Consider the following 11299-nt stretch of genomic DNA (forward strand, 5'->3'; position numbering starts at 1 on the left):
GTTTCAAAATCAACCTGGTCCCGTCAGTCCGCTGATTCCAGGCTGAGTCGTTTTTCTTCCTCACCAATTTCTTTTACCTCCCCTGCATTACCTTTCTCCAATCTCCAGGAAATCCCTTCGCTTGTCCAATTTCCTATTGCACAGATGGCTGACTCTGGAAATGCTTTGGCCGAGATGAGTGAGATGATGAAGGCTATGCTCCAACAGATGAATAACATGAATGAAGAGATAGCACGTCTGAAAAATGACAGAGAGTCTACTTCCAGAGAACATGTAGCTCAGCACCCATCAGTTATACCTCCTCCCCCCCCTGCAATGGCCGGGCCTGCGGTCTTGAACGTCGAAGACGATCTTGATAATGAGCAGTATGAAGAAGAGAATTGTCATCCTAATCTGAATAGAGCCAATGAGGACAGAGCGATGGCGGACAGAATGGATAGGCTGGCCCAAGAGATGGAAAACATAAAATTTCAAGGCCCGAAAAGGTTGAACATGGCCGATTTTATGTTGTATCCGGGAGTCACATTGCCTCCTAGATTCAAAGTTCCGGACATGGATAAATACGATGGGACCGGGTGTCCTCGAAGCCATCTAATGTCTGTTCTTCCGCTTTTACAGCAGCATGGTCTATCTCCGGAGCAAGTTGCTCTATTATTTCCCAGATCTTTGGTCGGAGTGGCTAAAAAGTGGTTCTTGAGCTTAAAGTCAGAGGAGATCCGAACTCTAGAGAATATTGCAAATAGGTTCGTCGAGCAGTTCTCCATGGAGGAGGGAATCGACGTGACTAAGAGAGATTTGAAGGCTTTGAAACAGGGCCATAATGAAACTTTTACTTCCTTCATCCGCAGGTGGAGAAGGAAGGCCGCGCAAATGACTCATCGTCTGTCAGATGAGGATCAAATCAAGATTGTGGTGAAAAATCTGTCACCACAATATTATCACCATATGGCTATTCAGTATTTCCTCGATTTCAATCATCTCATTAAGACTGGGACTCAGATAGAAGATGCATTGGCTAAAGGCCTGAAATCAAGAATTCCGTCTGATGTCAGAGAAGGGAAGCGACCTGTGATGGCGCCAAAGGAAGTACATAATGTCAATTATGTCAGGCCCCCACCCAGGGTAGTCACTGAAGTGAGAAGGCCGCCGATGGAGCAGAAGCCTCCTCGTCATTTTGATCCCCTTCCATATTCTTTGTCCGTAGCTTTGAAGAAGCTGTTGAAGGACAGGAAGATCAAGCTGCCTGACATTAAGCCTCCTCCCAACCCATTGCCGAGATCTTGGAGAGAGGATCAGTTCTGTGATTATCATCGCAACACTGGCCATATTACTGATAGGTGTTTAGCTTTGAAACACCAAATTCAGAACATGATCGATAGGAAGGAACTGTCAATCGAGTTACCAAATGTAACTAGAAACCCCCTTCCTACGCATGCAATGCCGCCTCCATCCTCGGTCAATGTCATTTGCGCCGAGGAGTCTGTCATTGATCCGGCTTCCTTCATATGTGCTGTGGAATCCGAAGAACCCTATGTCTGGAAATTTGAAGAAGAAAATCAGTGGGCAGAATCTGAAAGGCCATATGTTTTATCCTGGAATGACCCTGATGTGGCTGGGCCATCAAACCAGTCACATGTTTTCCAGTGTGAAGATGAGGAGAAAAATTCTGAATCTCTATATGTCTTAAGGGTGAGTGATGATGAGGAAGAAGAGATAAAAACCCCTTACATCCTTAGAATGGAAGATGAAGATTTGTTGCTCCTGAACGATCAATGTGATGAACTCCGCCACGTCACACGGGGTGGACGAGTCTTCAAACCAGCTGAGCTTAGAGTTGAAAATCCCGCTGAAGTTGCAAGAGGGGTTGACAGTCAGAGGCAGAAACAAAGACTTGATGAAGAGGAAGATAACCTACTGAATCAGCTTAAGAAAACCCAAGCTAATGTTTCAATTTGGGGTTTACTGATGGCATCGCCGAAGCACAGACAGGGTGTACTTCGTGAATTGAACTCGTCCCAGGTATCAGTTGAGATCACTCCTGACGAGCTGGTCGGTTTGGTGGCCATGACCAAGGCTTCAAAAGCCTTATCTTTCTCAGATGAGGACTTGCCTTCAGAAGGAAAGGATCATACTCGTCCTCTCAAGATTACCCTGCTTTGCAATCAGAAGAAAGTATCAGAAGTACTGGTAGACAATGGGTCAGCTTTGAACGTGTGTCCTTTGAGCACTGCCACTACTCTGGGGTTTGGGCCTGAAGACTTCATTCCGTCTGAGCAGGGTATACTGGCATATGATGGAACCCGAAGGGACGTTATTGGAACCTTGGCTACTGAGATTGTCATTGGAGGAGAAACCTTTGACATTGAATTTCAGGTGTTAGATATCAAGACTTCTTTTTGTCTGTTGCTTGGTCGACCTTGGCTGCACAAGGTTGGAGTTATCCCTTCTACGCTTCACCAAAAATTGAAATTCATTCGAAACAACCGGGTGATCACAGTCAAGGGAGATCCCGAGCCAGAAGTCGGACAAATATCTCAAGAGCTTGTTACTGAAAACACAAGAGATATCAGTCTGACAGGATTTTCAGTGGAGGTTTCGGCTATCACCATGAAAGAGGCTATGAGTGAAGAAATTATGTTTCTCTCTAGCACCAATACTCGGGTAGTCAAGATGATGCGCCGATTTGGGTATCTCCCAGGGGCAGGTTTGGGAAAGAATATGCAGGGTCCGACTGAGCGGCCCGAGTTGAAAGCATCTGATGGGTTGTTTGGGTTGGGATACAAGCCAACTCGCAAGGAGATGCAAGAAATGAGAGCTTACATGTTCAAATGGGCCGAGTGCCGCCGCAAGGGTTTAGAATTTCCAATGGGACCCTTCAGTATGATAATGAATGGCAGATTTCGGAAAGAAGGAGCTGATTGCCCTTATTACGGTTTTTCAGAGCCATGGTATGATGAGAGCGGGGTAAAGCTGCCTGGTCTTGAGATCTTCTTCGCAGATGAGCTGCCAGTAGACTTTTTCAGTAAGCAGATTGCAGAGGCAGTTGTGACAGAAGAATCAGATTTAGACTGGGTTGAGAACTTCGAACCGGAACTCTTGAATTCTTTGTTTCAGACCGAGGCACCAGTCGTTGCTATGATTGGAAGAGACGCACCTTTTCTGAACCCAGAGGACTATATCACCCCAGCCGAGGGACCTCTGGATAATTGGACCTCACAGGTTATACCCCAAGTAATCCCTCAGTACATTCCAGTCCCTTCAAAAGAGTCAGTTATTTCAAAGTATGTGTCAGTTTCTGAGTCCATCCTAGAGTCTGTCATTTCTAACTTTTCTTTTGATGCAGGTACTGTAGAAGTCGGGTCTACCTCTGGAATGGGTGACGAGTCTGTCCTTGGTGGTGTCGAGTCCGAGTCTGAGGGCGTATTCATTGATTCTTTGGCTGTACATGTTTCTCATCGCGTCGATACTGATGTCGGTTTATTTTTTCATTCTGTTTCAAAGTCTGTAACGCCTGATGTGGGCAAGTCATCTGATGTAATCATTCATTCTGATGAAATAAAAGATTCTTTTGCTTACATTCCTGTACTTGTCTCTTCTACTGATCCTGCTTCTAAACCTGATCAAGTAACTAATAATGATAATCAAGACTCCCCCTCTAATGAGGTAGCCGACGAAACTCCCCTTGAAATCAAGCATATGATTCAACAAGAGGAGAGTCGCCGCGCTAAACCACTTGAAGAGGAAATTGAAACCGTAAATATAGGTGATGAAACCTTAATTCGGGAAATACGAATTGGCAAAATTTTATCTCCTGAGGAGCGTGAAGAATTAATCACCTTGCTAAAAGAGTTTAAGGAGGTTTTTGCTTGGTCTTACGACGACATGCCGGGATTGAGCGAGGATATTGTCCAACACAAATTACCTCTAATCCCTGGCATCAAGCCGAAGAAGCAAAAACTCCGAAAACTTAAAACAGAATGGGAGTTGAAAGTTCATGACGAGGTTAAGAAACTACTCGAAGTGAAATTCATTGAAGTAGTCGAGTACCCTGAATGGCTTGCAAATATTGTACCTGTGCCCAAGAAAGACGGGAAAGTCAGGATGTGTGTCGATTTCAGAGATCTGAACAAGGCAAGTCCAAAAGATGATTTTCCGCTTCCTAATATTGATCTCCTGATTGACAATACCGCTGGACATGCACTCTTATCCTTTATGGATGGATTCTCAGGGTATAACCAGATCAAAATGGCGCCTGAGGACATGATGAAGACGGCATTTATTACTCAATGGGGGACATATTGCTACAGAGTGATGCCATTTGGTCTCAAGAATGCTGGTGCCACCTATCAGAGGGCCGCGACCACTCTTCTGCATGACATGATTCATAAGGAGGTCGAGGTCTATGTAGATGACATGATTGTCAAAGGCAGGACTCGGCCAGAGCATACAGTCGCTCTGAGAAAGTTCTTTGAGCAAATCCGAAAGTTTCAGCTTCGCCTGAACCCTAATAAATGTGTATTTGGGGTCACGTCAGGGAAGTTGCTTGGATTCATGGTCAGTGAAAGAGGAATCGAAGTGGACCCTCAGAAAATCAAGGCTATCCAAGAAATGCAACCACCAAAGACAGAAAAGCAGATTCGTGGATTCCTGGGCAAAGTGCAATATTTGAGGAGATTCATATCTCATTTAACTATGACGTGTGAACCCATCTTCAAGTTATTAAAAAAGAATTCTTCCAAGAAATGGAATGAAGAATGTCAGGAAGCGTTTGAAAAGGTCAAGCAGTGCTTGTCTTTGCCTCCTGTCTTATCCCCAGTCATTCCTGGTCAACCATTGTTGATGTATTTGTCCATCACAGATACAGCAATGGGTTGTATGCTTGCTCAGCAGGAGGCAGGGTCTAAGAAAGAAAAGCCCATTTACTACATCAGTAAGAAAATGTTGGAGTATGAAATCAAGTACACTGTCTTGGAAAAGACGTGTTTAGCATTGGTCTGGGCGACTCAAAGGCTTAGACATTATCTTCTGTCGAACAAGATATTTTTGCTCTCACGGATGGATCCGTTGAAGTATTTGTTCGAAAAACCTGCTCTTACTGGAAGAACAGCCAGATGGTTGCTATTGTTGTCTGAGTTTGACATCACTTATGTCACTCAGAAATCAATTAAGGGACGGGTCATTGCTGAACAGCTGGCTGATGCTCCTATTGAAGAGAATGCTTTTCTGAAAGCTGATTTTCCTGATGAGGAGATCATGGACATTGAAGAAGAGACTCCGAGTTCCAAGTGGCTTATGTATTTTGACGGAGCTGTCAATAATCACGGTCAAGGAATAGGGGCTGTTTTGGTATCTCCAAAGAAGGAGTACATTCCGTTATCCATCAAGTTGCAATTTGAGTGCACCAATAACATGGCAGAATATGAAGCATGCATCGCAGGACTTGAGGCAGCTTTGGCTTTGCGAATTCAAGACATCGATGTATTTGGAGATTCAATCCTGATCATTTGTCAAATAAATGGGGATTGGAAGACAAAAGAGGCGAGGTTGATCTCATATCACACTTATCTCGAATCTCTGGTCAAAAAGTTCAGGAATGTCACCTTCACTCATCTGTCGAGGACAAGAAATCACTTTGCTGATGCTCTGGCTACTCTGGCATCAATGTTGGACATTTCTGCTACAATGGAGGTTCAACCTTTAGCTGTAAGGTTGCAATGGGCTCCAGCACATGTGAATGCCATTGAAATATCTGCCAGGTGTCCAGATGGAAAGCCATGGTATACAGATATCAGAAATTTCATTTCAGGCAAGGGGCATCCGCCTGAAGCTTCCAGCAAAGAGAGGAAAACTCTTCAGAAGTTCGCTGCCAACTTCATCATCTGTGGTGAAGAATTGTACAGAAGGTCATTTGACGGTATTCAGCTTCTGTGTGTTGATGAAGATCAGGCTGCAGAGCTCATAGAGCAAACTCATGAAGGTGTTTGTGGTCCTCACATGAATGGTAAGATGCTGTCAAGGAAGATCCTAAGACTTGGATTCTATTGGCCCTCAATGGAAACGGATTGTTTCGCATTCGTGAAGAAATGTCATAAATGCCAAGTCTATGCGAATCTTATTCATGTGCCTCCGTCAGAGCTACATTCTATGACCTCGCCATGGCCATTTTCAGTATGGGGAATTGATATCATTGGCAAAGTCTATCCCAAATCGTCAAGTGGGCACGAGTACATCTTGGTGGCCATTGATTATTTCACGAAGTGGATAGAAGCTGCTTCATATGCTTCCATAACTTCCAATACAGTTGCGAAGTTCATCCGTGCAAACATCATTTGCAGATATGGAGTACCTCATGAATTGATTTCTGATAATGGATCTCATTTCAAGAAAGAAGTAGTGCACCTGTGCGAAGAGTTTAAAATCAAGCATCACAAGTCATCTCCTTACAGACCGCAGACCAACGGGGCTGTAGAAGCAGCGAATAAGAATATCAAGGTCATAATCAGTAAGATGACCGAGACTTATAAGGACTGGTCGAACAAGCTTCCTTTTGCTTTATGGGCTTACAGGACATCGATCAGATCCTCTACAGGTGTAACTCCATATTCTTTAGTGTATGGAATGGAAGCAGTCCTCCCTGTTGAAGTGAGAATCCCGTCCTTAAGAGTTATGATGGAAGCGAATCTGTCAGAGTCTGAATGGGCAAGAGCTAGACATCAGGAATTACAGATGATTGATGAAAAGAGGTTGAGAGCCTTGTATCACATCCAAGGGTATCAGAGAAGAATCGAAAGAGCCTTCAATAAGAAAGTCAAGGTCCGAGAGTTGAAGCCAGGAGATCTCGTCTTGAAGTCTTACAGGGCACCGGTGTTTGATCCCAGAGGGAAGTTCAGACCAAATTGGTCTGGTCCTTATATTGTTGATGAAGTCCTGCCTGGAAAAGCCGTAAGACTCCTCAATGAAAATGGAGAAAAATTAACAGAACCTACAAACCTGGACCAACTAAAAAAGTACTATGCTTAGATACACCAGGAGGCCGTCTTTGATCGATCAGAGCTCAAAAGCCAACAACCTCAAAGTCAAAAACCATTTGCAAACACTTTGGGCCTAAATAAATAAAAAAAAAACTTTCATTCTTTGATAAACTCAAACCAGGGGCATCTTTTATGACTTGCGTCATAAAAGATAATAACCTGAACTACGTCATGACCTGATCCCTCTCTACAGGGTACGTAGGTAGCCTAATTAATTCGGGTTCGGTCAAATCCTTCAAACCTTTCAAATCCTTAAAAAAAAAAAGAGAAGGAAAGAAAGAACAAAATAAACAATTTTTGAAACCCAAAAGGGCGAACTACGCGGACCTGATTCTCATTTCTTTGGGGATACGTAGGCAGTCTGGAAGGCCAGATTCGGTCAAATACATGAAAACTTACCAAATGTTAACCTGATTGAACCCAAGCCTACCTAAAAGTCCTTCTGGTGTACTTAGGCCCAGGTTTGTAGAGAAACAGAAAGAAAATAAAAAAAAATATAATGGAGTCTTAGACCCGCTAGACTGAAAACCCGCAAGGGCGGTCTAGGCAAAAGTTAGGGTCATTTGCCCGCTAAGCTGAAAACCTGAAAGGGCGGCTTAGACAAAAATTAAGGCATGCGGTCCGTCAAATCGAAAACCTGAAAAAGCGATTTGGTCATGGCAGTGATTTCATAAAGGACAGAACCTCTAAAAGCCAGCAAGACTTTCATTTCTTCGGCAGCACTACTTCAAAGTCTGAGTAAGCACCGGCAGAAATTCTTCTGACACTCTTAAGGCTAAGGGGTTAAGACTAAGCAATCCAAGAGAATAATAACCATGATGGAAATACCGGAAAAAGGAATGAAACACCTTTAAATACGGTTTTCAAAAGATTTTAAGAGTGGTAGACTGTACCATTTTAAAAATACTTATCAGACTAAGAAGCAGATTCAGTCTCTCTTAGAGTTTAAGTCATTGTGCCCAACGAAGTTCTCATTTGCTGGTTGTCCAGGTCTTTTTCTATGTCGAGTCAAGGTCAAATTCCAGAGTTCTGTGTGGTTAATATTCCTCCCAAGGCTGGGGTGATAAAAAAAATGATGAATTTGTATCCCCTCAAGGGTGATGCGCAGCAGAGTGAAGTTCAGAAGATGATTGATTCTCAAGTCCATATGGCAGGCTTTCAAGCCCATATGAAATGGCAGAGATCGTCAGAATTGAAAGGCAATTGTCGGGCAGATACAGCCTGTTGTAAACCTGAAAGCTTTGTAACCTCAGATATTCAATGAAATGAAAATTTTTTAACCATTTCCTGTGTTTTGCTCTCTTACGAATCTGTTATGGAAGTATTTCATACTAGGGGCATCTTTTATGACTTACGTCATAAAAGATATCAAGCGTGATGATAACTAGGATAGCTATTCTCAGCAAATGAAAACCAGAGAAGCTTGAGTACAATCTTTGAGCCAGTCTCTTCAATCAAATTGTTTTCTTTTAAAATTAAGTTTTCAGAAAATTTTATCCCTAGCGGAGTTTAGAATTTGCTCCTGCAATCGTCAAATCCTCAGCAAAATGTTTTTCACTCATTCTAAAAAGGGTCAATACCTGAAATTTTCTTCAAGTTCCTTGAGTTTTATCTTCGGCGGAGATCATGCATTTTCAATCATTCTTGGCAAAGAATGACTTATTCACCTTGTGAAATCGATCAAAGTTGGTCATTTCTTCAATCGTTTCAATGAATTTTCCTTTCATTTAAAAAATATGTGTCCGCCAATGGCTCCGCGATTTGGAGTTTGGTCATTTCTTTCACCATTTGAAAGATTTTAAAAGCTGTTTTCGCCAATGGCTCCGCGATTTGGAGTTTGGTCATTTCTTTCACCATTTGAAAGATTTTAAAAGCTGTTTTCGCCAATGGCTTCGCGATTTGGAGTTTGGTCTTTTCTTTCACCATTTGAAAGATTTTAAAAGCTGTTTTCGCCAATGGCTCCGTGATTTGGAGTTTGGTCATTTCTTTCACCATTTGAAAGATTTTAAAAGTTAAAAAAATGTTTTCAATGTATTCAAGTCCATTTTCACATGGCATTCAAAGTCCGTTTTCACACGGCATTCAAAGTCATTCAAGTCCATTCTCACATGGCATTCTAAGTCCATTTTCACATGGCATTCTATGTCCATTTTCACATGGCATTCTAAGTCCGTTTTCACACGGCATTCAAAGGCATTCAAGTCCATTTTCACATGGCGTTCAAAGTCCGTTTTCACACGGCATTCAAAGTCATTCAAGTCCATTCTCACATGGCATTCTAAGTCCATTTTCACATGGCATTCTAAGTCCATTTTCACATGGCATCCTAAGTCCGTTTTCACACGGCATTCAAAGGCATTCAAGTCCATTTTCACATGGCATTCTAAGTCCGTTTTCACACGGCATTCAAAGTATTTAAGTCCATTTTCACATGGCATCTAAGTCCATTTTCACATGGCAGTCAAGTTCATTTTCACATGGCATTCAAGTCCATTTTCACATGGCATTCCAAGTTCGTTTTCACACGGCGTTCAAGTCATTCAAGTCCGTTTCTACATGGCATTCAATTCCATTTTCTCTCCAAATTTCAAGATCATTCGCAACCAAATCAATCCTTTAAGGTTTTATAAGAGAGACTATCTCATCCATATATCCATTGTTGAGTTACGAGTTGGAGAGAGGCTATCTCACCAGTGTTTGCAGAGTCAGAGTCCGGTGAAAGGCTATTTCATCGTGTTATCTTTGTAAATATCATTTTCAAAACCAAAAATAAAAAATTGATTTGCTTCTTTTTCGGCTCGGCCAAAATGGTTGGTCTGTTCAGCTTTGACATTCGCGCGACAAGCACGCTCTGCCAAAGAGGGGCATCTGTAGACACCCCATTTTGACCGTACCCTGAGCCATCCAATTTTGTGCAAAAACCCCATCAAATCTTTGAGCTAAGGTCCCAAACTTCACCCTTAGCTAGTTTAGGTTCCTACCAAGGTCCCTGCAAAATTTCGTCGAATTCCGAGCGCGTTTGCCTGGCAAACAAATCAAGCAAAGTCGTAGGTCAAGTTCGCAGAAAGGGGGGTGCATTTATCCTGAGCAGTGTCTATCCGAATCCGAAAAAGACAAGGGAAACCGCACGATCATCAATTTTTCGCTCGCCTTATCAAAAATCCGCGCGCCCATCAATTAGTATTGCCAATATCAATTTTGTCATTTTTCTATAAATACCGAATTCAAGCGTCTTTTTTTAAAAAAAAAGAAGAGAATCTTCGTTTTCCCTTTTAGAGAGAGAAAATCTGAGAGAAATTTTAGAGAGAAATTAGATCTGCCATTATCTCCGGCCATTCCTCCGGCCAACTCCCGTCGACAAACCTTCCTCTTCTCCGATCGATTTCCGGCGGGATTAAAAGCTCTGGCCGGCCAAATTCTCTTGCTATTCTTGTTTTTCTTTTTCTTTTTAATTCATCTCCTACGCTAATTTTGAGCCAAAGGTCTGTTGATTAACAGAGATCTGATTTTTCTTCATCTGAGAGAATTTTCGCTGCAATTTAGAGAGAAAGAGTGAGGAAAGAGAGAAGCCTAGTGAGAGAAACTAGATCTAGATCTTGAAACCTTAATCCTGTTGTTTTTTCTTTTCCGTCCATTTTCTCCGGCAAGCCTCCGGCGAAACTTCGATCCGGCCTTCCTTAGTCTCATATTTGGTGCTTATTCACCTCTTTTCCTCTTCCAGTTATAAAAAACCCTTGCTTAAAACCCACCTCATCTTTCTAATTGATTTTATGAGATCTACTCTTTGAGATCTCAAATCTGAGCCCTAGTTGAAAGAGCTAAAGAGAGAAAGAGAGAAAGAGTAAGAGAAAATGAAAGTTTAAGAGAGAGAAAGTGAATCTCAAACCTCAACCCTTCTTCGCCGGCGATCCTTGGCTTTTCCGGTCATTTTTCCGGCGAGATTAAAGAAAAACTCAGAGTTCAGATTCAAGAAGAAAAGGAGCACGGATTTTAGTGTTTCAGGTATTTTTTTTTATTCGGTCATGATTTTCTATATCTCTGTTTCAGTACAAAGTGAATGATATGCTATTTACAAATCTTATTTTTTTTATGTGATCCTTGGATTTTGCTATTACGATCAATTGATGAGGTTTAATAACATGATTTTGTTTCAATGAGATTATCATAGTGATTTCTTCTTTAAATAGGTTGCAGATAGTTTTTTATTTATTTATTTTTATTTTAGCAGATCTCAGTATGTATTTCTTAATTGATTTTGATAAGTGATA

At 42.0% G+C, this 11299-nt stretch overlaps 1 protein-coding gene across 1 annotated transcript; it reads left to right on the plus strand.

Annotated features, from left to right (window-relative positions):
• Positions 1 to 552: 552 nt before the first annotated feature.
• On the plus strand, positions 553 to 3352 carry LOC143891876 (uncharacterized). The gene is made up of 4 exons (XM_077396378.1): positions 553 to 1863; positions 2020 to 2337; positions 2725 to 3126; positions 3344 to 3352. The coding sequence occupies exons 1-4, from the start codon at positions 553 to 555 to the stop codon at positions 3350 to 3352; spliced, it is 2040 nt and encodes a 679-aa protein (XP_077252493.1).
• The last annotated feature ends 7947 nt before the right edge of the window (positions 3353 to 11299 follow it).

Source organism: Tasmannia lanceolata, unplaced genomic scaffold, assembly GCF_043159265.1.
Source record: "Tasmannia lanceolata isolate RefF3 unplaced genomic scaffold, GAP_Taslan_0.1 ptg000015l, whole genome shotgun sequence".
NCBI lineage: Eukaryota > Viridiplantae > Streptophyta > Magnoliopsida > Canellales > Winteraceae > Tasmannia > Tasmannia lanceolata.